At 39.7% G+C, this 27,376-nt stretch overlaps 2 protein-coding genes across 7 annotated transcripts in view; both read left to right on the top strand.

Annotated features, from left to right (window-relative positions):
- The window catches only part of RAPGEF4 (Rap guanine nucleotide exchange factor 4), a 231,008-nt gene extending 214,273 nt beyond the window's left edge, over positions 1–16,735 (top strand). For all 4 annotated transcript variants that reach the window (XM_075180634.1, XM_075180633.1, XM_075180632.1 and 1 more), the window contains 5 exons: positions 2,697–2,747; positions 3,112–3,199; positions 5,138–5,202; positions 9,435–9,489; positions 12,233–16,735. In XM_075180634.1, the coding sequence (XP_075036735.1) occupies positions 2,697–2,747; positions 3,112–3,199; positions 5,138–5,202; positions 9,435–9,489; positions 12,233–12,360 (387 nt within the window). In that variant the 3' untranslated portion in view covers positions 12,361–16,735. The remainder of the gene's footprint in view (positions 1–2,696; positions 2,748–3,111; positions 3,200–5,137; positions 5,203–9,434; positions 9,490–12,232) is intronic.
- A 5,878-nt stretch (positions 16,736–22,613) lies between these two features.
- The window catches only part of MAP3K20 (mitogen-activated protein kinase kinase kinase 20), a 151,750-nt gene continuing 146,987 nt past the window's right edge, over positions 22,614–27,376 (top strand). The window contains exon 1 of one of the 3 annotated variants that reach the window (XM_075180617.1): positions 22,614–22,780. The gene's annotated coding sequence lies outside the window, so the exon portion shown is untranslated. The remainder of the gene's footprint in view (positions 22,781–27,376) is intronic. The other 2 variants (XM_075180619.1, XM_075180620.1) reach the window with 2 other exon arrangements.

The following is a 27,376-nucleotide window of genomic DNA, read 5'->3' as shown; positions in this document are numbered from 1 at the left end:
TTAAGGACAGTTAAAGAAGGAGACATCTATATCTAAGTAGACACACGTGTAAAACACAATCTGAAAGCATTCGGCTTGGACAGTACATTCAGAACAGTTGATCAGTGACACAATGGGTAGAACAATGGTTTCATAGATGACAGATGAAGTATTGTACGGCATCCTCAGCTACATCTGTAACAGAGCTGTGTTTATATGCAGATGCTGACAACTTATTTCAGAAAACAAAGTTTGTCATGTCTGGCACTGATTCTATGTGCACATAAATTAGACCAGACAATGGATCCATTGATAATGCATCATTAGCAAGGGCGGATTAAACTTTGTAACTAGGCACAAAACCATGCGGAAAATATAATGTCATGACACTGTATGAACTGCAGAATTGAATGTTATGTGTGAATGCAGGTCAGCAATTGTTTCAAATCTGACTCCAACCTTTTGTTTGATAACATATCATGGTCATTAGCAGCCCTGAAAACTAAAAAAACAAAATAAAAATAAATAAAGCATTTTACAGTGTGATTTGGTTAGTTTAGAGGGGACAGTTAGATGCACTTGCTGTTAGAGCAAAAATTATATATAAACTACACCACACACAATAAAACTAACTTGAAGTGGCGTGTTGCTTAAATTTTACTTTATGTTATTACAGCAAAAATAAGACACATGCTGCACTTTATTTACAAAATATCAATTTCAAATACCCTCATATAGCCATTATGCCCTTACAGCCTCACATGCTACCAGGTAGCCAGTTTACCATATAGTTACATGTGCCTCCATATAATCTAAGGAGGAATATCAGAATATATGTGTGGTTTATTCTGTATCGTGCTCTATTTTTGTTCCGATGTACTATTTTTATACGTTTTGTATTTTATGAATTATGTTTTGTTCCCCCACTGAATAACGCTGCAGAATATTGTGACATCCTACAACTTTACAGTAGCAATAATATATGATATAGTCAGTGGTCGAAGTGAAAGAAGTGGCAGTATGGAAGATTAGAAGTGGCGCTATGGAAATATAGAAGTGGCGCTATGGAAGTTTAGAAGTGGCGCTATGGAAATTTAGAAGTGGCGCTATGGAAATTTAGAAGTGGCGCTATGGAACTTTAGAAGTGGCAGTATGGAACTTTAGAAGTGGCGCTATGGAACTTTAGAAGTGGCAGTATGGAACTTTAGAAGTGGCAGTATGGAACTTTAGAAGTGGCACTATGGAACTTTAGAAGTGGCAGTATGGAACTTTAGAAGTGGCGCTATGGAACTTTAGAAGTGGCGCTATGGAACTTTAGAAGTGGCAGTATGGAACTTTAGAAGTGGCAGTATGGAACTTTAGAAGTGGCGCTATGGAACTTTAGAAGTGGCAGTATGGAACTTTAGAAGTGGCGCTATGGAACTTTAGAAGTGGCAGTATGGAACTTTAGAAGTGGCAATATGGAACTTTAGAAGTGGCGCTATAGAACTTTAGAAGTGGCAGTATAGAAAATATAAGTGAATGGAATTTGATAGTTTTACAATGAAGGCAGTAGGAGAAGTGGGAGTATTGGCATACCATGGTATACCAGCCCACTTCCACTGCTGGATATAGCTTCTTGAAACCATTTTGCCTCATGTCCCTTCCCCCACGTGCCCAGCATACTCACTCCGGCTTGTCAGGTGGAGTCCTTAGGAACATTGCTCCTCTCTATCTCCTTTTGCCATTCCCTCCCATCTCCATCTATTTAAAAGCAGAGTGTGTTAGTTTGGGAACATATGGGGGCGGCAAGTAGCTGGAGAAAGTGACAGAAGTTCATTGTGTGCCACACGTTCTGACGGTGGGACACGTATCACTGGACAAGTGTGCATGAAGTAATAGACTTCACATTTCAGGTTTAACATTATATATTGCTCTGCCATAACCTAGTGCTGTCCTTTATTTAATAAGTGGGCGAACCCTAGCCTATTAATTACTGTGAAATTCACATTTGGTTCCTTAGGATAGAAGGCTTAATATTCTTACTGTAGCAGTAAAGATATTCAGAGAAGGAATTAGTATAAGTGGTTTACAAACATTTTAAATCATGATTTGACTAGGTTGTGAGCACCTTGTGTTTTCAGGCTTCATCTCCTGCTTGTCTCGTTGGCCCCATCTTTCCAAATTGGCAAGGATAGAGCAACCTCTTGACAATCAGGTCATCAGAATATTCTCAGCAGCCAAGAGTGTTTCAGGAGATGAACGTGCTGATCTTGTGGGAGGCTGTGACCTGTCCTCTTGTGTGATTATGTGACTGAGGACGGAGAGGCTTGTGACAGGTGCAGGTTCATGATGTGATGAGGGGAATGGGGGTAGGTGATAAATGCACAGACCGAGACGTAGTAGATGGAAGGAGCCCAGGCTTCTGTCAAACTGATTTAGGGATCAGATCTTAATATCCTCCAGGAATGTTTAAGACAAGTGACATTTGGAAGGGATAGCCCGCGTCAAATGTTAAAGTGAAAAGAAAAATCTGGGCAGAAACGACTTGAGCAATAAAAGGGTTAAGGTCTCATTGAATATAAATTACTAGCGAGCAATGTACTTCATTCACAGTCCACAGTCTTTATTATATGTACAAACTGAATCCATAAACTGTAAAGGCATATTGCTGGACTACAGTATATAATGACATTACACATCCAATGTAGCATTCGTTGCCTTGTTATGTCTTGCAGAAACTTCCAAGCAAGTTCAAGAAGATCTACGCGGAATTTGAAAATTTAATGGTGAGTGAAATATACATCACTATGGTGTTTATTATACAGCATGGAGGAACACTCCCTATTATTTCAGAGGCATTGCTCCAGTAGTTGTCTGTACATCTTAAAGGGGTTTCAACCTCATATGACTTATATACATTGGCTTTAACACGCACTCCTGCATATTTTGCTAAATACATTGCTCTCTCGTTTCCGTCAGTGCTCTTTAGCTATGTGTTTATATGATCAGACAGAGGTGGGATATGAGGCAGCTCTGCTGCGCTCTCTTTAGTGGATACAGTTGTGATATTAATACATCTTCCTAGCCTGTCTGAATGTCAGAAATTAACGGAGTGTACGGTATTGCTAACATTACTGTTTTGTATTTAAGGATCCATCACGAAATCACAGAGCTTACAGACTGACTGTAGCTAAACTGGAACCACCAATTATCCCATTCACACCATTACTTATTAAAGGTATTTTTTCATTTTAAATATGCAAGTTAAAATTGTGATTACACATAATAGTATATAGTGTATTTTTAGCCTTTTTGTTGACTCCAGGATCTTTCTAGTATCCATATCTCATTTACACTTCCATATGTATCCCTTTCACTGGTGCCAGTAGTGCCTATTCTATTCAGGGGCTGATCTATTATTCATAGCGGAGACGCCATCACTGTGATTCTTGGGCTCCGCCCTCTCCTTCACTCCTAGCAGAGGTTGACTGCCTGCGGCCACACTCTGTGTCAGACGTGAAAAACTCACGGCCCACAGGCCGCCTAAACGCTTATTTTTTGCGGACCAGCCAGGACCCAGGAAAAAAAAAAAATTTAAAAAATACTTATCTCCTCTTCAAATAAAGAGTTTTTTTTAAAAAAAAAATACTTATCTGTCATGGCAGCATCCCGCACTCTCCTCCCTTCGCACTGAAATGTTGGACATGACATCATCACACCTGACATTTGCAGTGAGGAGCGCACAGATGGGAGCCACGAGAAGAATAGAAGAAAATAGAAAAAAAGGAAAGCAGAATAATGGAGGGCAGATTGTGAGACGGACGAAAGGGGAGCAAAAGCAGCATGGACGACACAGTGCGAAACTGGGGAGACAGATGAAGGCGAGCAAAAGCTGTATGATGGAGGGCACAGTGTGAAACTGGGGAGACAGATGAAGGGGAGCAAAAGCTGTATGATGGAGGGCACAGTGTGAAACTGGGGAGACAGATGAAGGGGAGCAAAAGCAGCATGGAGGGCGTAGTGTGAAACTGGGGAGACAGATGAAGGCGAGCAAAAGCTGTATGATGGAGGGCACAGTGTGAAACTGGGGAGACAGATGAAGGGGAGCAAAAGCAGCATGGAGGGCGTAGTGTGAAACTGGGGAGACAGATGAAGGGGAGCAAAAGCAGCATGGAGGGCGTAGTGTCAAGCATCAGGAAAAAAACATTAAACTTAATTTTTGTTTTTTCTTAATAAACCTTACAAAATTGCATATGAGACTTTTTCTTATTTTTATGGCACACTTGGGGTTTTGACTTTGATGGCCTAAAGGGCAGACAGAGGATGCTGCCAGCCCCTCCGATTGTGTTTAACCAATAATTGGATTAGCCGGACAGGATTCTTTGATACATGCACATGTACATAGTGTGCGGGGGTTCCCCCCTCTAGATCTGCCACATCTTACAAGGTCATAAACTGACCTCAAAGATTGCTGGTAGCAGTTACATTGGATAAAATAGTATGTATGCAGTTAAAAGAGGCAGAGCTAATCAGCACAAGAGTTTTCTGGTTTTTTTTTTTATTTTTAAAGAACTTTATGTTTTCAGAATAAAAAAGCTAGCGAGCTGTGGGCCCCGGGTCCCTTCTCTCTGCTTCCCTGCACCAGGGCCCACAGCGAAAAATAAAAATGCTGCCCTCCTAGTCGTCAATTTAACCAAATGAACCTATTTATATTTATAAACTGTGTCCCCCCTTCAGCGTTGTGCCCTGGGCGGTCGTCCCTATCGCACAGCCCTGAAACAGACACATCAAGGCTATGTTCAGGCTGAAATCTCCGTTCATTATTCCTTGCACTCCATAGAGGAGCGCAGAAAGATTATCAGAGATTTCTTATTGTAACAGGCCACAATGTGCGCAGCCAGACGATGTCCGATGGCACCTTGCGCTGAATTTAATCTGCCCCTTAGAGTGTATTCTTTCTAAGGGTTTTTTCCAGGAGCAAAGTTGCCCCCTTTAACTGTGTTTGCTCTTAAGTCTAAGTGAGACCCAAATGCTATTAGTGCACTAATAAGGAGAACGAGGAAAAAATCTCATCATTAACATTCTAAAATACCTCGCCTCTCCCTGTTTTATATCTGAATTTCAAACATTGGTGTGTTCTACAGCTACATCACCTGTTGTTTCTATTCCATTACAGATATGACTTTCACCCATGAGGGGAACAAAACCTTTATCGACCATCTGATAAACTTTGAGAAAATGGTAGGTCTTATGGCTGTTACATTGATTTATAGCTGAAGGAAGGCAGATTTCCTCTGGTATAATAAAATAATTGTTACATATGCCTCCCCAGAGATTAGGAATAAACAGCTTACACTTACTAAAGCAACATAAGTCTTTATTTGAATATATTTATATTATCCCTTCTGTGAGCATTCCTCATTTGAAATGCTAAATCACAATTTAAGTAATGTCATTATGTAAATTCTAACCTAAATATTTAACAAGTCTTTTAACCTCATTGACTCATTAAGCTAAAGTAACATTAGTATATTGCAGTACTTTTTATACGAAGAGATTTGGGAATATTTTGAGTGTAGCTGCAGTATATTATTTAGTGAAAACAAAGAATATTTTCTGTGTTTTACTAATTTCTAATTGCATGTTGGCTGTAAATTGCCAGGATTTATTTATATGACGTTCTTAGACTGAGCAATGTTTTGGTTGCCAAATGTTTACTAAATCGACTAAAGTATACTTGCGCTATTTGTGGTACTCGTGTCAAGGTATAATTGTAGGCTTAACTTGTGGTTCTTATTGTAATAAAATGCTGCAAAGAGCTGTGATGTACTTTATCCCATAGCAATAGATTGGTTGCTATGGGTTACAGCACATGTATACTTTGTGCACTGTTTTATGTAATAATCCCTATGGTGCTTTAGTGAATTTGGTATAATTTGGGCAGCACGGTGGCTCAGTGGTTAGTACTTCTGCCTTACAGCACTGGGGTCATTAGTTTCATTCCCGACCATGGCCTTATCTATGTGGAGTTTGTATGTTCTCCTGTGTTTGTGTGGGTTTCCTCCGGGTGCTCTGGTTTCCTCCCACAATCAAAAAAAAATACTGGTTATTGGCTGCTATCAAAAATTGTCCCTAGTCTGTCTGTGTGTATGTTAGGGAATTTAGACTGTAAGCTCTATTGTGGCAGGGACTGATATGAGTGAGTTCTCTGTACAGCGCTGCGGAATTAGTGGTGCTATACAAATAAATCATGATTATAATAAAAACACTTACGTTTATGTTTGATGCCCACACAAAAAGGTCAATCTGGTACATTTTATATCACATCATTAGGTATTTTCTTCACATATAAGCCACAAACACAATGATCCTATAAAGAGTCAATTTCATTGCTGCAATTTTTGTGGCTTGGCAGTTTGGTAATAGTAGTGTTAGCGGATATAAAGGATTAAGGAAAACATCTTCCTTAACAGTGTTTCTGTGTTGTTTACATCACTGCATAGTCTTATGCAAGAAACTTATCAGTCAGGAAAATAATGTGAAAACATCACTGTAAAGAAGACAAATACGCATAAACTGTAGCAATGATCTTTATTATTGACAGAAAATGTTATTTATTTAGTTATTGGATTAAGTCTAGTCTCAATGAAAGTAGTCATACTGCCCTTGTCAGAGGCAAACATGAAAACAAGGTTAACTCCACTCAAAACCTAAAAATGTAGTTTTGGGTGGAGTACAAAGCTTACTTACCTGCTGTGCTCCATCCGCAGGATCCACCAGGGTCCCATATGCATCTAACAGTCCCATGCTGTACTACGCTTTCCTCCTAATGCTTTGCCTATTTAAAATAGTTGTCGGTGCCCCTCCCCATGAACTTTCTGATCACCTCAATAGGGAGAGAAGCTTCGTCAACTGCTCAAATTGGTTTAAACAGACTGAGTGTGGCATGCAGCCTCTAGTCCCATTGGGGAGCACAGACAGGGGCATGCTGGGATGGGGGGGCATCTGCTCCCCGGGCCGGTCCCATTGTGGGCTACCTTTGGCTGGGCCACCTGCATTTTTTTTCCTTTAAAATAGGCTGCTGAGTAAAGTCTTGCCCCTCGACCTACAATTTGCCAGCTAAGTATGCTTTTGTTTTTTATTTTTAAGAGTTTTATAATCCACCGTAAACTACATTTTTAGTTTTGGTTGGAGTTCTTATTTAAAGTGCATCTATCTCCATCCACAATGGAGGCAGCCGATATGTGATCTGAACCAATGTTCACAACAATGCACGCATGTCACTAGTTTCTACTGATTCGATAGGCTGCAGTCTAAGGAATGTTAGTTCAGCCCATAAATTAGCTGCCTCTAATGTGTGCAGTAACGTGCACTTTAACAAAAAGCTACATCAATCCATCTAGTTATATAATAGATTGTCTCTCCCTGAAATGTCTAAACTTATGATCACGTCCAGGGGGTAAATTTATCAAGCTGCGGGTGTGAAAAAGTGGAGATGTTGCCTATGGCAACCATTCAGATTCTAGCTGTCATTTTGTAGAATGTACTAAATAAATAATAACTAGAATCTGATTGGTTGCTATAGGCAACATCTCCACTTTTTAAAACCGCCAGCTTGATAAATGTACCCCCTGGACAGAGATTAGAGCTGCCGTTGCCCTAGCTTTGTCCTGATGTAATAATTGTACAATTCTCATATTTGTGTCTCTGTCGACATCCCCCAATTAGTTATTCTGTGAAAAAAAGTTGATTGGTAAATACCAGGTATCAAATATAGAAAATTATACTGTTAACTTAACTACCATAAAACCATTATGTCCCTTAACCAGTGCTGCCTTAGGCCAGTGTCTAGGTTAACTATATGGTGAATTCATGAATGCAGCCATGGTTAAGGCAGACCCCTATTAATTAATTCACTTTCTACGATAATAGTTGAAAGATCAGTTATGGTAAGTGTTTAATACTCCCACCTTCCATCATGGGGATATTTGCAGAACTGAAGAACATTAGTCACTTTACAACCATGAAACCAAGGAACTCGATATATCCTAAATGAATTTGTGAATATTTATAACAATATGAGGTCATGGCATAGGCTTTAAGCCCCGATGATCTACTGCCGGACTGCTCCATGTCTCTTGAGCAAGACTCCCTATCACTGGTGGGCAGTTATAAATAGCTGCCTGATACAAACAGCTGCTGGATATTGTAACAAATAGTTATATAATATGTTATTATAATTAGATGTGTGAGGGAAAATAGAACAGAATGAAATTGTAAACTTGCAAGTGAGTAACACTTTTCATTAATTGTATGTTTCTTTCCTCCTAACAGCCTAGATTATGATCAAAATAAACCAATTTGTTTGTTCAATAGGAAACCTAATATTTGTGAAACAATTGCTGAAACACAAGCTAGGAGTTACTTTGAGAACCGTTTACTAATGCTCATGAGCTTTACAAAGAAAATACTCATTTCACATGATGAGGTTCCTCCTACATGGCAGTAGCAGTAGTAAAAACCTTTGTAAACTGATTTATATGGAGCACATTTCTTGTAGTCAAATAGTATTAGGACGATACACTGTGCTGTAATACCCCTGTCCTATTCTACTTCAATGTTAGTGTGGCATGGTTACTTGCCATTTGTCAAAAAACACATGTGAGCTACCACTAGATGTAGTTTACACAGAATCTATTAATTTGGGAAATAGGAATTACTTATTCGCCACTGGGGAACAAAAGTTACTTCCTTATATTTGGTATACTTAAATTCACAAGAACAAGTCAGTTGTATTTTGGAATAAATTTATGGTGTCCACTAATGGGATTGTACTGAGTTATATATAAGGATTATTGTGAGATCACTGACTATGGGGTAGATTTATCACACCTTCTGAAAAGGAAAAGTAAAGGTGTTGCCCATAGCAACCAATCAGATTCTAGCTGTCATTTTCTAGAATGTACTAGATAAAGGATAGAGAGAATCCTATTGGTTGCTATGGGCAACACCTCTACTTTTGTTTGTTGCTTTAGAAGGTCTGATAAACCTATCCTTAAGGAATCTAACAATAGGAATTTGTACAGAACATTTCTGTAACTAGAGCATGCCTGATCCGATGTATCTCTGTGCAGCTAAATATCTCCAGCAGAAGAAATGGCCATTGCTTAGGAGGGTGGTGCCTCTCTTTCTTACATCACCTGGGTCTCTGTAATTGGCTTCAGCTGGCTGTAATAGAGGGAAGTGGGCATAATTAAGCACATGGAGAGACAGGGCAAGGCTGCACACTGTAATTTTATCATCAAGCTATATATATGTGTGTGTGTGTGTGTGTAAGTATATATATATATATAATTTAAGGTAGTTTCCTTCAAGCTTTTTCATATATACTACTTTACTCTTTCTGTTTCAGACTTCAGACGCGTGTATATGTATGTTACATTATATATTATACCAAGGTTTTTATTTTTCAGCGCATGATTGCCAATACTGTAAGAACAATGAGATACTGTCGGAGCCTGCCCTTCAGTAAGTTGTATCTTCTATCAAAGTCATTATGTCTGATTGTAGAAAAAGATATGCCATTATATGACACAATTTATATATTTATCATAATGGCTTTATAATCTCCATTATACTCAGTTTTTTTTTTTCTTACTGTCAAACTCCTAATTAGCATGTTGTGGTAAAGTGATTCTGTGATTGTCTAATGACTGGCCGGATAAATGCCATACTGAATTTAAATGATGAAAACACACAGCAGCAAATTAGATTTCTAAAAGTTTTGCAAGTGAAACCTGTAAATAAAGAGAGATTGCATATCATTTTAATCTTTGTGGTTTAGCTTTCCTATACCAATTAAATTGAATATCTGTGTACATTAACATAAGTTTAATTAATTGAGGTAAATTCATCTAGTCTACTCACAGTTGACTTATTAAAGGAGAACATGAATTGTTGTTTTAATTACATTCTCCAAATGATAATAGATTTTTGTAAATCATTGGTATTGATTTGTCTGTTTCTTTACTGTTGAAATACAGCACTTACAAATGCTGCTTGTACACATTAATTTGTCTGAAGCAGAATACAGCACACCTTTATTCACTGTGATATGTCATTGTCACTACACAAACATCTGACAGCTTCAAAACACTGTACTTTGTGGCTGGAAAATGTTGATAAGTGCCATTGTTGTACCATGCTTATCCCTTCATGCTGTAGTGAATCTGATAAATAAAGTGTTGCTCTTGAATCATACGATAGAGTAATAATGATTTTGAAATCATATTATTAGAAATGTATAACGAAACAGCAGATGTACCTCTGCTGGCAGCTTGTGCTGGGTAAATGATGCTATTCACAGAAAAGTGGAGAGTAAAAGAAAATAGTATCCCTGCTTCCCTTAATCTGTTATTTATGAAGGCAACAAAATTGCACAATAAAATTTAAATATAGGGCCTGATTCATTAAGGATCTTAACTTAAGAAACTTCTTATTTCAGTCTCTTGGACAAAACCATGTTACAAAGCAAGGGGTGCAAATTAGTATTCTGTTTTGCACATAAGTTAAATACTGACTGTTTTTTCATGAATGAATCAGGCCCATAGACTTAAATATGCTTCCTATTTCTTATAGGGCAATGTGCCACTGCGATGTACAAAGTGCTTCATGTCCCATTGATGTCACTAATGATGTCATTGGATCCTTGCAAATTGATAGGCCGAGCAGTAGACCAGTCCACAAAATTACTGCTTCTGTTGTGAGACGGGTCCTGATTAAGGAAAGAATATGTGTACATATATTTCTAAACGTTAGCGTCTGCAAGAAACTTATATTATTACAAGTGATTTTTTTTCCCGCTCTGCCATTGAGCTCTAACCATCTATCTTTTTACCATCTTGAATCTAAGGCCTTGCCCCATATTTAATCTTTTATGCATTCTCCCTGGCATATAACCACAACTAATTGGCACTGTGCTCACAAGTCATAGTGAAGGTCAGTGGTGAAACTACTGCTACTGTTGTCGTACAGCCACTAGGGGGCCATGAGGTTGGGGAGCCCAGCAATGATGTGTCACCCTCCCAAGGCCACCGCCCTGCTGTTATGTGCTGGTCATGTACAGAAGTGGCCTCCCTCTACCGTTGGGAGGGTGCAGCAGAATCAGCAGACCCTGCCCCCAAATTTTGCTGTGGGCCCCGGCAATGCCGTGTTCCACCCTTGATGAAGGTCTGATCTTTGAAACATACTAATAGAAAGCACAGATCACATAGACTACATGATTTCTCTACCCAGGCACCAATACGATTTACACTTTCCCAATGAATGTAGCCGTTTCCATCCCCACCCTGCCCACTCATAATCAATAATCTTCCAAACTAACAGTATCCCAGTTATACCTCTCCCCTAGAGGCTCCAAACAGCACTTTCCCAGTCATTTACACAACATTCTACCAAAATAGCATATACCATGCAGAGCCGGATTTAGACCTCATGGGGCCCTAGGCAAGATACTGGTTTGGGGCCCCCTCCCTGAAAAAATCCATAGCACTATAGTTTTTAGCATAACATATAGCCCTATTCAGGGCCTGGCTGGCAGACTTTAGCCCAGGGGGGCAAGCACATAGCACTGTCCCATAAGTAGTGGCCCATTTTTAAAGGTTGGTCTCACCGCCAGCCCTGGGAGGGCCCTCTGGGGACCGCTGGGCCCTAGGCAAGTGCCTAGGTTGCATAGTGGTAAATCCGGCCCTGATACCATGCTTAGCACAACGCTTCTGCCAGTTTTATTCCTGCCGATTTACCAGAGAAAGGCTATGGCTGGGAATTTACACAACTATACCCACTAATGACAAATACCACCTCAAATATGTCATCTCTGCCCTTTTCGGTGGCCCAATAACGGGACTGTTCTAAAAATCTATGAAAGCAGCCATCTGTACAAACCTCTAGTCATGATATGCATCCTACCAATTCACTTACACTTTGAGTGACAAGGTTGAGTGACTTGTAAATATCACAAAAGCCTAACTGCATTGATATAAAAAATGGTTGCAGGATATAAACATTTTAAAAATACAATTACGCACAGCTTAACTATGGGTTAATTTTTTTTTTACCACAGTAATTAATCAAGTCTGGCTTGAAACATAATCATCTTTGTTTTTTTTTATATTACAATGTTTTATAAATCAATGTTATTGCCTATTTTATGTTGGCAGTAGTTATGTTGGCAGTAGTAAATTAAGAACGTAATAAATCTCTTTATTTCCAGGTCCGGAGGCTTCACTCGTTAACAAAAACCACCAGGACATACGTAATTACGTGCGGCAGTTCAACGTGATTGACAATCAGAGAACGTTATCCCAGATGTCGCATCGTCTAGAGCCAAGGCGCACTTGAACAGGGAGGGGGGGCAAAGATTTCAGGATGATCTTGTTGATGGAAAGTTTTGTGGCAAACGTAGGGATTTTATTTTTTTATATATATGTTTTTATTTATTTCGTTTTTATACATTTCTTTCACTTTTATGTGCCACAGACTGACCATATGATATATGTGAATAATGTAAATTCTTAATGTAGTGATTGAAATCAGATACCAAGAAATAATGTTGGATGTTATACCGTTACTGTAAAATTATACTTTAACGGCAGTCATAGGGTTGTAAATATATTTCTTGGTTATTTAAGCTAAATAATATCCAGTGACATTAATTCTATGTTTAAAGGGAAGTATACATTTGGAAAGTATGATTTTTGAGTGGTGTCACAAAACACTAGAATGTGCCTCATAAAAAAACAACATATAAATTGTACCTAAATTTACTCGTTGGAATTAATTTCCCTTTCAGGCAATGTGAGGACGCATAGGAAATAATCATATAACTCCTAGAACCATCACAACTTACAAGTCATTGTTTGAGATTGAAACGAAAATGGTCTATTGTTGTTTTATTCGATGAGCAACGATTGATCAGATGTTCTTTTGTACAACATCTAATAACAACAAGATTCTTTAGCAAAGTACCTGATGTACACCGTTTTTCAGCTTCAGTCCTATAGTTAACACCATTCAAGTGGCCAATTAGGGAAAGATATGTTTGTGGGTTAGTTTTTTAAATAAAAATAGTCCCATTTTTTGCATTCATAGGCACATACCATGGACCTCTACAGACGTGGGTGTGAGTTACCGTAGAGCACAATGTATCATAAACAGCTACAAAACATCAGCACACATGATAACATACCCTGCATGTATTATAAGTTACATTTTGGAGCCACACATACTCTTAATTTACACAGATGTGTATACTAAACCAGTGGATCCCAAACTTTTTCAGTTCAAGGCACCCTTAGGGTCTCCATAATTTTTTCAAGGCACCCCTAAGCCAAAATAATTACCAAGTAGTCCCCCTCCTTGCTTACCACTGGCCCTGGCCGAGGCACCCCTGTGAGATCTCCGAGGCACCCCAGGGAACCTAGGCACACAGTTTGGGAACCACTGCACTAAACCAAAAGGAAGGGCAATTTAGAGGGACAGCTGGATTTGGGTCCAAAGAGGATCACTTGGGGGCGATATGCAGTTCACAATGTAATGTGAGGTGGCTAACAAAGGGAATTCACCTATGACTTCAATAGTGACATCATTGAGGCACTATAGCAGCACAGTGGCTTAGTGGTTAGCACTTCTGCCTCACAGCACAGGGGTCATGGCTTTATCTGTGTGGAGTTTGTATGTTCTCTTATAGGTTAATTGGCTGCTATTAAATTGCCCTTAGTCTCTCTCTGTCTGTGTGTGTGTATGTTAGGGAATTTAGACTGTAAGCTCTAATGAGGCAGGGACTGATGTGAGTTCTCTGTACAGCGCTGCGGAATTAGTGGCGCTATATAAATAGCTGATGATGATAGTGACATCACTAGAGTTTACATGAATACTTCAATCCACAAAACAGCTGACTCCACTGTGTGAAGGCAACAGATGTACTGCACCAACCAAATCCATCCTACTGAAGGCTTGATTTTTATCTGAGTCAGACATCAATGACCAATATGATGGTGGAGACTCAGCAACACAGTCTTCAGTAGCTTGTGCAAATTGTATAATAACGTTCATTGATTCATTTGGGAAGAGTGCCCTGACTGTTCATCTATGGTCATCTGTACACCTTAGGGATGTATATCCAGAAAATTTGCATTCGTGATTCATAAATCATATTATTTCATAACAATAAACATTACAGGTCCCATTTGCTTAAGCTTTTTCTATGAATTTTCATCAAGAAAAATGCCATTCTTTAAATAACCTTAATTTTTCTTCTTGCCCCTCCCAAACTTGCTGCCTGAGACAACTGCCTCCGGTCTCCTGCTTATTGCACACAGTATATTCTGCAGCCTTGCCAGCCCTGACACAGAGCAAAGTGCCCTACACAGTTCTAACCTCAGATAGACGGTCAGCAGTTCATTCTTCTCATTTCCTCATTTCATTGTTCAAACAAAGCCTCTGCTGTGCATAATGTTACATCTAGTCACTCATAGTCCAATTTTCTAATCACTGACGACCTGCCTGTTCTGGTATATAGGTCAGCAGTGTGACATTATGCAGGTGAATGTGTTGCATTATTACCATAAAATGTGATCTTTCTAGTTTCATTGACATAGCAGGAGTGAGATACTATGTGCAAAGTCATTTCCTGTTTTCTTACGCAATAATTCACCTGCTCTGCTAGTGAGCTATGGAAATAAATATGCAATCATAAATGTTCCCATCGCTAAAGGACGTGCAATGAATTATAATGTCGTTTGATAGAGCCCTGTAGGAGAAGGGATAATGGATTTCTCAGTGTTATGTAACTTTGGAAACTTTTTAGTCATCAACAGCATTATAATATTACAGAGAGTGAATATGAGCTCCCAGAAACATGCTGCATTAATTCACTCCAGGCAAGATTAAACCAAAACACTCGCTCTCTCTCCTCTCACTCTCTTTCTCTCTCTCATCACTCCTCTCTTACTCTCTTCCACTCTCCTCTCTCTCTCCTTTCTCCTTCCTCTCTCCTGCTTTCTCTCAATCTCTCTTTTACTCTCACTCATCTCTCTCTCCCACTCTCACTCTCTCTCTTCTTTCTCTTACTCTCACTCTCTCTCTTACTCTCTCTCTCTTCTTTCTCTCTCTTACTCTCTCTCTCTCTCTCTTACTCTCTCTCTTTCTTTCTCCATCCCAGACATACAGTAATCTATACTTTCGTTCTCTTGCTTAATACAATCCATAGCAAAGTAACACAGAGCACATTTACAGCATCGATTTCCATTCCGTGCTCAAACATCCTTACTATTTATACTTAGACTGTATTATTTATAAACATTTCACAGAAATATCTGCCTGCATCGTACATACATTATATATTGGGTATAAGGTGATGCCACATTCACAACATATTACATTGAAGGATTACTATTTTACAATAGGGAATGATCAGTTAGAATGAACCACAGTCCATAAGTAAACACATCAATAGGGAACAGCTACTGTGGCAGTCATCATTCATTCAGCTCTCAGCTATTGAGATTAATGTAGAATTGAAGTGTTATTTCCTACAGCAAGGATTATGTCTTTATTACCCAGTTTTATCTTGTTAGTGTGTTGACATTTATTCAAAGTGAAGTCTGGCTTAAGTAAATGAATTAGTAAGCAAATATTGATTGTTTTCAGTTGTTTTCGTTTTTCATTTTTTTATAGTTACAATGTGAAAGCGTATTATCTCTATCGTTCCAATAGAAAAGTCAGTATCATGTTAAGTATCTTATTTTACTGTATGCTGTAAAAACCAAATGAAGCCGATCTTACCATAAATATGTAGGTAGCTGTGGCATAAGAAGAGCGTCATGGTTTGCGGAGGTATAATCTACATTGAGCCTCCATAGGCTTCTCAAAACGGGTCATTTATGATGCAGCAGGCACAGCGTGTGTATTTTCTAGCACGCCCCCCTTCTTATTTTAAATCTCTTTCTGTGCAGACATTTTGCACAACTTTTTGCAAAGTATTTAATCTGAGACTGAAATGTGCCATGTCTAAAACTAACCTCACATTAGGGCACTCTGTACTGTCACATCTTTCCTTCTCCTACAACACTGTATGTTGTCCCTCATTTACTCCTCACTGTAAGAAAGTAGTAGGGCTGCCTTTATTTCCAATGTCAGAATTGTATAGTTTTTATTAGTATTTACACTGGCTTATCTGAATCAATGAACAACAATGCATTAATAGGTGCACAACATCACAAAGTAAGAAGACACAGCTTTTTTTAATGCTTCCGCATTCCTAAATGACTTCCGTAGAGTCGGATATAACAGAGGTAACACAGCAAGATAGTTATTACACAGACAGCACACAACTAAAAAAAAGTTTTAAGCCGACTTCACTCGAAAACTTAAGACTTGCATCAATACAGTGGTAGGCCAAAGCTGTACCCTAGGTAGACATATTTGCCAAAATCACAAAATCCAGCTAAAGACTGCAAATATGCACCCCCACAACCAATAATGTGATGCAAAGGGTGCAAATGCAATATTTTTTGGTGCATGCAGGGAGCTGCCTGAATCTGCGTGTATCTCACTAATATTGGGCAGTTTTATTTGTACACTGCAATTTGGAGTTGAGTTTGGATGTGTCCACTTCTCCCAACTGTCCATAAAGTTTATATTTGACCCCCCCCCCCCTCCTGCAGGGCAACATGATTTTGCCAAGATGCAAAATTGCACCTTTTAGTTATATAGACTCCTACCTCTAGATGAGGCTCATTGTTCCAACATGTATCAGGATAAATGGTACTTTCATTGGTCTGCATGATAAGAGAGCCAGCAATGGAAGAAACGTCTGTAGCATGTCATGTCACAACTGTTCTGGCATCATGCCGCTCTCTCTATCATGACTGAAAGTAGGGGCGGATCTAGAAAAATGCTGTACCCGGGGCGATTTAGGGGGGGGCGATTTAGGCCCCGCCCCTTTCTAACATCTTAGGCTGCCGACGGCTGCACAGTATGTGCAGGTCCGTCCAGCCGTGACAGACAGGGACAGTGTGCTGCCCGGCTGCTCTGATTGTGTTTTAAACACAGTCAGAGCAGCCGGGCAGCACACTGTCCCTGCCTGTCACGGCTGGACGGACCTGCACATACTGTGCAGCCGTCGGCAGCAAGTGTCTGCGAGGGGGGGGGGTGGGGCGATCGCCCCTGGATCCGCCACTGACTGAAAGTTGCTAGGAAGCTGCGGCTCACTTCTTGGCCGTGCCATAGAGGATGCTGTTAGTCACTTGGATTGTTTGCCTAGTATGGCACCAGATAAAGTCTGGAACCTGCCAACCAAGAATTTGGCTGCTGTAGTTAGGACACCTAAATTTATTCCATCCTAAAATAATTGTCAATCGCAATCAGATCTTGGGGTTTATTTACTAAAATGCAGGTTTGAAAAAGTGGAGATGTTGCCTATAGCAACCAATCAGATTCTAGCTGTCATTTTGTAGAATGTACTAAATAAATATACCCCCTCGTGTTTATAGATAACCAAGCAAAGCACAAAATGCACAAATAGTATTTCTACATCATATACCATGTTTTCTGGGCATTACGACTGGATCCTCTTCCTTGTACCTGCATCAAATTGTAGCAGTGGTTTGTTTGTTAACACTGGTATCGTACAGAGTGTGGTGTTCATCCGATTATCTGCACTTGCAAATCAGGAATTGGGATAATTGTGTAGTCTAGCCTGGTTAAGCATCATGGGAAATGTAATTCTCCAGCAGCTAGACTATATAAGACTACCAGTTCTAGAGGTATATTTACTAAACTGCCGGTTTGAAAAATTGGAGATGTTGCCTATAGCAACCAATCAGATTCTAGTTATCATTTATTTAGTACATTCTACAAAATGACAGCTAGAATCTGATTGGTTGCTATAGGCAACATCTCCACTTTTTCAAACCCGCAGTTTAGTAAATATACCCCCTGGTGTATATGATCATATTTACTCATCATGCTACTTATTTATTTCATTTTTGTTACAATATTTATTCACTTCTGTATTGAACATTGTGCCAAATTGGTTTACTCTTTATTTTACTGGTGTGTAACTGATGAATGTCATTAACGTTTATTTCTGTGTATACAGAATTATTATAGATTTTGTGTGTGTATACATACATGCAAAGTATGTATATACAAACACAGGCATTATATACTTATTTTCTTGTCCTAGAGTAAAAAAAAAAAAAAAGAATTATTTTATTTTTTTCCTGTAAAGATAAAACACTTAGATTAAAATGTGATTTAAATCCATGTCAGGCTCTTGTCTGTTTTTCTTACATGATTGATTTATATATATGAATGGATCATTTTACAATGTACTTTTAGGGTCTCCTTCAGCATTACAACGCCCCGGAGTAGACCTGGTTACAAGCAAGAAGAAAAGAGAAGTGCATGATGAATATGACGTATCCATGTTATATTCACATGCTTGTATTTATGTTATGGATGAACTCGATACCTGGATGCCAGCCTTATCCAGGGACACTTGGGGATTAAACTAGGTATAAGCGGGCTCGGACTCTCGCAATCCGAACACCCCCAAACAGTGCGGATCCGAGCCCGATCCAAGCACTGTTCGGGTATTCCCGCCGATCGCAAAACTGAAAACGAGGCTTAACGTCATAATCCCGCCGTCGGATCTTGCGAGATCCGGATTCTTTATATTCCCCGCTTGCCGCCGCCATCTTCACTCGGGCATTGATCAGGGAAGAGGGAGGGTGTGTTAGGTGTCCTCTGTCCTGCTCTTTCTCGTGGTGCTGTCCTGTGCTGTGTCCTGCTCAGTCCAGTGGTGCTGTGTCCTGTGCTCTGTTCTGCTGAGTTCAGTGGTGCTGTGTCCTGTGCTCTGTCCTGCTCAGTCCAGTGGTTCTCTGTCCTGCTGAGTCCAGTGGTGCTGTGTCCTGTGCTCTGTCCTGCTCAGTCCATTGGTGCTGTGTCCTGTGCTCTGTTCTGCTAAGTCCAGTGGTACTGCAATATAACTACGTTCACTGTTCCTGCAGTATATAAGTCCATTGGTACTGCAATATAACTACGTTCACTGTTCCTGCAGTATATAAGTCCATTGGTACTGCAATATAACTACGTTCACTGTTCCTGCAGTATATAAGTCCATTGGTACTTCAATATAACTACGTTTACTGATCCTGCAGTATAAGTCCAGTGGTACTGCTATATAAGTTTACTGATCCTGCAGTATAAGTCCAGTGGTACTGCTATATAACTAAGTTCACTGATCCTGCAGTATAAGTCCAGCACTACCTCGGTGCAACCTTTTGGCCTAAAAACAATATTGTGAGGTGTTCAGAATAGACTGGAAATGAGTGAAAATGAATGTTATTGAGGTTAATAATAGCGTAGGAGTGAAAACAAACAAAAAACTGGATTTTAGTAGTTTTTATGCTTTTTAAAAAAAAAATCAGAACCCAAAACCTTAAGGGGGGTGTTTTGGCAAAACCCATTAGAACCCAAAACCTTAAAGTAATCAGAACCCAAAACACCAAAAGTGGCCGGTGCACATCCCTAGATTAAACATTCAGAGGACATGTTCAGAGACGTCAACCTGACCCATTTCACTTGGGAAATATTTGCTTACATCTGAACCCCTAGCACTGGGTGTGTTTAATTAGCTGATATAAAACAAGCATTTCCACTCAGTGCTGCCAGTCACATTGTAAGGACAGCATTTAATAAACAGGCTGTGATAACATTAACAAGCAGCAATAGAATATCTGTTATTGCCTCATTTTATAAATTAAGCGATATTCAGCGGCCTCTGCCACACTGCTCTGAGCGGCAACTTGCTGCCTCACGGGCAGGTCTCAGGACACAGTGGAACGGAAAGCCCAGATTTGTTTTGCATGGGGAAGCTGTCGCCTGACGTTCTCCATTGAGGTATAAGGTGAGGCCCTAAAGTCGACAAAATACCATTTTTTTGTTGTTGTTATTGCCAACAGTCCTCGGTTTTCAGGCAATAATTATGCATACTTGCCAAAATGACACAATTTTCTGAGCCCCGCCCCCCACACACACACCCACCTCCCCCAGCAGCTAACGGATGCCGACTGCCATAAGTTGGCAAGTATGTCATTATGACAAATGCAACTGATAAATACTGAGAAATAAGTACCAGGGGTGATCCAGAAAACCCTTACCTATAGTTCCTGGTAATATTTGATCTAATAGAAACACACAGACAACCAGAAATATGTTATTTTATATTTTTGCTATAGCAATGGAAAGTATTGATTACACCAGGGTTTCCCAAACCCAGTCCTCAGGGCTCCCCAACAGTGCAGGTTTTCCATTTCTCCTTGCTGGAGCACAGGTGTATTCATTACTGACTGACACATTGTAACAGATCCACAGGTGGTCCTAATTATGTCACATGTGATCCGGAAAACCTGCACTGTTAGGGAGCCCTGAGGACTGGGTTTGGGAAACCCTGGATTACACAATGACAACAGTGGTGAATACTATACAGCACATCCCAGAAATTAATACATTCAGGACCGCATTTAGTGTCGGACGCAAAGTCCGTTTTAGGCGCAAGTGTCCAAGATGCAGGCGGATTTGGTGCTATCTGCACATGCGTGGTAGTGTTTTTTTTGTCAGATGCGCCTAAAACGGACTTTACGTCCGACTCTAAATGAGGTCCTCAGTGTATACAGAAGTCAACATTTAATCTATATAAATTAACTACTCTCCTGGATCATATCATATCACTCCTTAGATCACTCATTTATAACTAGTCAACACTAAACTTACACATGACTGATTGTTACACTACTAATAATTGTTCTTTATATACTATCACTTTAATACTTTACACTATGTATGAAGTCACTGGTCTTGTACAATATATTTACAGAGTCCCTATATATATATATATATATATATATATATATACATATATCACCCTTGAATGGCCGTTGGTGCACGTATTGACAGTTGAGGTAATTAACCTTTGCAGTGCTGAGGCGCCCAATATAATCAGTGTATTGAATATCCTTGTGCAAATTTTGTAATTTAATCACGCTGACCAATATGTCTTGAATTAATTAAAAAAACTATAGTAAACGAAGAGGGCATCCACTGTCATATTGTCACCACTTTACATAGTCTTTCGCGGAATCCATCTCAAAAGAGATTATAAACCATATAGTTTAAACCTCACTTTGTTTCTTTAAGATTTCAAGATGTCGCTGTTGACTCATAGCATTTAACATTTGATAACACAAAAGATTGGAAAGATGTGCACACTCCGGATACTATAGGTCTGAATCATTAAGGAGAGCAAATCATAAAAAAGGAGTAACTTTGCACCTGAGTAAAACCATGTTGCATTGGAGGGGGAGATAAATTTAAAAGGTGGGGACAGATTTATAGTTGGTATAGGGCAAGTCCTAGATCAACTTTAAATTTCAATGTAAAAATGAAGTTATGAAGTATTTGTGTGATAGATGAAAAAACTGCCAGAATTTAACTTATGTGCAAAATAATAAACTAATGTGCACCCCTTAAATTGTAACATGGTTTGTTCCGGAGAAAATTTACTCCTTTTTTGCCTTACTTTCCTTATTGACTCAAGCCCTATAGATTTATTTGTTCATTATCTTAACTACAGTGAGTGGGGTAAAAGGTTATTATAATTTAACTATCTCTGCTTTAAGCAAAATCTTATTATCTGATTATCTCTGAATCCAGTTCTTTTTTGTAGAGAGAAGGAAATTACTGTACTTCAGTTATATAAACATCTGTAGGTAAATTACACACACTGTTTACTACTGGACTGTGGGTTGATACACTTATCTCTCACAACTGACGGTTTCCTGGCACACAGGTTCTCATCCTTGTGGTCTGAGGTTTCTCTATAGCTTAACCTCCATTTGTATCAATCGCTATCTTCTTAGTCTATCACAATACTCTCATTTCATATACTTTATTGCAAAATTATCAATATTCCTCTTCCTCACCTCTTACATGTCCTCCCCCTTCTCTCTTGTTATCCTTCACTCATCTGTCTCTTCCTCTTGTGCTCCCTGTCACCTTCCCTTATCTTTTCTTAAAATACATGTAAATGGGAATAATGCTTAAAACCATTGTTTGCAGTGTCACTATATCCACCACTACCAATGTTTACTAGCATTGTGGTAGTGTCGCATTTGCATTCTGGTTTTTGAACAGCCTCTTGTCCTATCCACATGTATAACACATATACACCTAAATTCAGTTATGAATACAACCTCTTAAAAAAGACAACAAACACATGTGATGTTCATTGTCAGTGCTTATACAGGGATTAATAATGCAGAGTGGACCAAATAGGGTATTTATAGAGGCAACTGTCCCACAGGTACAGTACACACCTGGGAATTCCAAAGAATGTCACCAACTATATACAAAGGCTGTTAGATTGTATTGTCGCCTGTATCAAGGCTGAATACAGACAGAAGCCTCTAGCTCGGTGATCTGAGGAGTGTTGGAACTTGGAAGGACTTGCAGCACAACTGATGTAGTCCGTAACTTTTTTTCTGGGACATGCACAGTGCAGAGGGACTGCTGGTAGGTGGTGCTAGAGCAGAACACGGAATAAAGTAAATGACATAAGACAGGAAGAAGCTGCAGCGAGCACGCTGCCTCCACTCACAGCTGCAGGAAAGTTTCTGTTTGTCACCCGGAGAAGACTGCCCTGGGAATAGCTGGTGTAGGTTTGGAGTGACTCGGCCTTGCTGCAGCTTCAGAACAGGTAAGAGGGGGATGATTGTGCTGAGAGAGCAGCAACACTATAGAAAGTGCACCGGGGAGTTTATAGAACAGCTCCGGGAAGGTTATAAATGAGCGGACGTGACTCGGCAGCCTGTGAGGTCCAGGGTGATCCCATGTGAGCGCACAGCTTGTTTGCAGAGTTTAGACTGACTATAGAGAAAGCACCAGGCACCGATCTAAGGACTAAGAGAAATACACTGTACAGCAAATTATTAGCAAGCTGGCAGCAATGTGGGAATAAGCAGGGAGTGGCTTTGCCTTAATGTGGAATTTAGATTTACAATGCAGTCTCAAGCCAGTTGCTATATACACCCAAACAATTACTAAGTCTTGGCTGTAGAATCTGTTTATTTCTTATTTGGCACTATACATACTATTCACCTGGGCTGTAAAAGAAAAGTTTCAGTCCAGTTGATTGCAGAGCTTGGCATAAGCTGATGTATTCAGTAGCAAATAGAAATAAGTAAATCATTAAGTTTGTAGATTTGCCATTCAAGTGAATACGGACTTACAGAAGAACACAGTGTTGTATGCACCATGTAAGCAACTAAGCATCATTAATCATTCTCACTGTGATTTTGGTATGCCGGGGGAAGGGGAAGGAAACTTTGAAGATGTTTAACTAAGGAGGAAGTACAAAGTAAAATCTCTTCCCACCAACTACAATTATGTCTGATTTGCAATATCTTGGCGCCATCTATTTGTGTCTGAACATTTTCATTAACGTCAATATTTATTTGTACAACGTTTTAGGCATAAACACAATCAGCGTTTTCTCATTTTGATGTACTAGGGAAAGCAACAATATCTGTTTTATATACTGTGTTTATTGTAGTCAAACAGTAATAGTGATGTGAGCAATGCTTGGTATAGTCAGTAGGATAAAACATAGAGAATGCATATAAATAAGTGAGCAGGAACCCACCAAATACATCTTATCTGCCTATAGTGTGTGGTTCTTGAAGCTGAGAGGAGGTTTCACTTTGGTGTAGAAATTCCTGGGTTCAGTCTAAACATTTACTTTAAGTATTTGTAAGAGGGGAGGGTAACTTATAACAGGAATAAGAAAATACTCTATTAGTAACCAGTTTCCACTCTTCTGTCTGTGTAAATGGTTAGCAGCACAATGCCAGGTTCCTGTAAGTTCTGTTTGCACAGTCTCATAGAAGGACCTGCAGTGACAGATGCAGAGTTATGTGTCACCCATGTGGGTGGGGGTAAACCTGGGGCGTGGAGGACCCCTGCATGTTATCACCAGCTTGTAGCTGTAGTCTTCAGTTATCACTGTGATTGATAAATAAGTGCAAGGTTAATGGGGATTAGCAGCCACTGATCCAATGATCAGTGCTAGCGTAGAGGTCTGCAGTAGAGGCTGCGTCACTTTGAGTTATTACACCTGATCCTACTGCATTAAAACATGAGTGGACCTTCAGTGAAGTTTATACAGTACATAAGAGGGCAGATGAGTCCAATGGGAGTTACACAGACCAATGTCTTTGCAGTCACAGTGTAACCTCTTGCATACAATTCAAATTGCTGAAAGAAATTTTGGTAAAGTTTAGATGGTAAAAGACGCAGCCTGGGTTAAATGTATCAAGCTGCAAACTTCCGGTGGGTTTGAAAAGTAGAGATGTTGCCTATAGCAACCAATCAGATTATAGCTGTCATTTTGTAGAATGTACTAAATAAATGATAACTACAATCTGTATTAAGCCCCTCCATTGCACTTATCTTTGCTTAAGGCCAGTTACCTACTGGTGTTAAAAAACACACTTTTACTGGTGTTTTTTAAGGCCAGTGAAAACATACAAATGGGTGTCGAACCTATTGGTTCCAATGACCCCCTACCCACTTCCGCTAACGTCTACAGTTGGGAGTGACGGCGGCATGTCCCCTCTTTTGTAAGCACTAGCTACACACCACATGTCATTTGTCTGTTGTGTGGCGTCATATTAATTTTCTGTGTAAAGTTACATCATATTTTGTTAACAGAGGTTGGACAATTGGCCGGGTCTACCTGTATGGGGCCAGTACTACAATGCAGGATAAAAGCATTATTCTTGTAAATAAGCTCTTATAAATACTGTCCTTTAGAACAATCATGTCAACTTGCAAGGACACTGAGGGCTGCATAGTTGGGTGGGCAATATATACGTGTCAGAAGGAATACTCCTTTCTCTGCAGGCTTTATAAACCTCTTCTCTACTTTTATTTTTTATTACAAACTAAAGTTATTTTGAAATCAGGAATAAAATATCCATATTTTATGATTTGACTGGATAATGAATCCTTTGTAGTGTAGTGTCACCGGAATGGTCGCGAGACGCTTCACGGCTAAATGAATTATCATATATCCTGACTTCAGCGCACCACTATGGATAGGGTGTTTCAGATTATTTAATCACACCTGGTCCACAGTACATGAGTACAAGAATACTGTGGTGAAAGCAGAGCAAGCGTAAGAATCATTCAGCCCAATGTCTTCGCGCTTCTGCTGTTCACACAGTTCTCAGCTCCAGAAGTGGAAAAACATTGTGATCTGCACAGGATATAAAGTCGTCCAATGGGTGGATGCAGCATTGACTAGAAATCAAAGTGGTGACTAAAAGAAAATCGGGACCTCTGAAAACCAGTTAGACCTATCTTACGTGTTATACTGAAGATGTAGATAGGACACTATGGTGTGAACTTCTTATTGTATTCAAACTTAAACTCCTGCTCATCTGTGTGTAAACCAGTGGATCCCAATCTTTCTCACTTCGAGGCACCCTTAGGGTCTAAATCCTTTTTTCAAGGCACCCCTAAGCCAAAATAATTACCAAGTAGTCCTTTGCCTTGCTTATCACCGGTCCTGGCCGCGGCACCCCTGTGAGATCACCGTGGCACCTAAGGGAGCTGTGGCACACAGTTTGGGAACCACTGGTGTAAACTGTTTATTATCCAATCAGAACTTCCGAAGCTTCAAGCAGCAGGAGATGAGTGTGCTAAACATGTCAGGCAGTGACCTTTCCACCCATGTAATTATACTAGTGATGATGCATGTGACATGGGCAGAGTCATTATGTGAGGAGGGGAAGAGAGACAAACAAAAATATATAGATATTGTAAAGAGCAGGTCCCCCATGAGCACAAAGTAGTGATGTGAAGATCTTGTCGCACTGATTGCAGGAAGATCAATGTATGAAACAATATTCATACATCCAACTAGTTTTACGTTTTCTCCTGAGAACAGTATCCGGGACATGAATAGTTTTGTATTTCCACTGTAAACAGCACTTATTGACAGTGTCAGGTGTGGCTGCAGGTTGGGCAAGAATTTTCCAATTTGTTTTTTCTAATGTAGAATTCATCATTTGTAACACTGACAGGTGAACTGTGAAAGTGGAAACAGATCGGGGCATGAATCTCAGCAATTAGGTGAGATATGCATAAGATAACTGCAAAACACCAAGGGGCAATTATTTCTGTGAGCATTTGGAGAGGGTGTTGGTAGATTAGTGACGAGACAAGAATATCATTGTACAGGATTTTATAACACCCTAGAAATACTGCAAAAAATAACTTATATAACAGTAGACAAAATAAATAAATTCTCACACAAGTTAAACCTTTGTTAGGCTAAGTACGCCCTGGTGCTTTCAATGAGTATGCTATTGAATGTTAAAATGAAAGTAAAAATGCTAAATACTGTGGCAAGAGCCCGCTACTGGTGAAGCACACGCGTACAACTTCTTCCTTTTTATGGTTCCTTATTGTCAGGATGGTAATAATGTTTTGACACCGTATACTTGCACAGCAATTATGGAGACCCTCAACGCTTACTATACATAGTCCAGCTCTCTGTCCAGATCAGCCAGCTAGCCCAGCGTTGATCTCCCTGAACAATGAAACAAGCAGGGTTTTATACCTGACACTCCTCCCACAGGCCTAGCTTGATGGACAGGTGACACACCCACCTTCTCTTTAAAAGGAAACGCCCATACCTGGCTCTGTTTAGACTATCAGACCCACCCTGTCTGTTTGCTGAGAGGAAGCAGCTTTTAAATCATGTAAGTAAACCAATTTTAAACTACACATATGTTTTTACCTGGTTTAATCTCCACCTAGGTACATAACTGTGCCAATGTTTTACTCTACTTCCCTGCTTTCTCTGCATATTGCCAGCTAAATGCCTCCTTTTGTTACAATACACATAGAAATGCAATATGTACTGTATCATTTGATACAATGATTTTTCTTGTCATATCTATTTGCTTGCACGTAACTGTTAGAAATGCATTTAAAATGCAGAATTTTAACGGTACAGTCTAGGTAGCCTTAGTGTGAACCACACTACAGAAAATGTATCACAATGAGATATCGTTAACGATTTTACCAACAATTGAAAGTCCAAATCAGCATGTTGGCTCGTATACACACTAAACACGTTTTACCATCATATCTGTGTTCTTCATCTGTCATAACCATCGGCTGAAAGATCGTGACTCTGTAAACTCTACGGAGATCAGGTCGTGAGTGCGTACACACTGTAGGATTGGAACGACATTGTTCGATTGTTTATAGAGACGTTCCTTTA

This window comes from Mixophyes fleayi, chromosome 7, assembly GCF_038048845.1.
Source record: "Mixophyes fleayi isolate aMixFle1 chromosome 7, aMixFle1.hap1, whole genome shotgun sequence".
In the NCBI taxonomy this organism is placed as follows: Eukaryota; Metazoa; Chordata; class Amphibia; order Anura; family Limnodynastidae; genus Mixophyes; species Mixophyes fleayi.
This window is presented reverse-complemented; position numbering and strand designations above follow the sequence as displayed.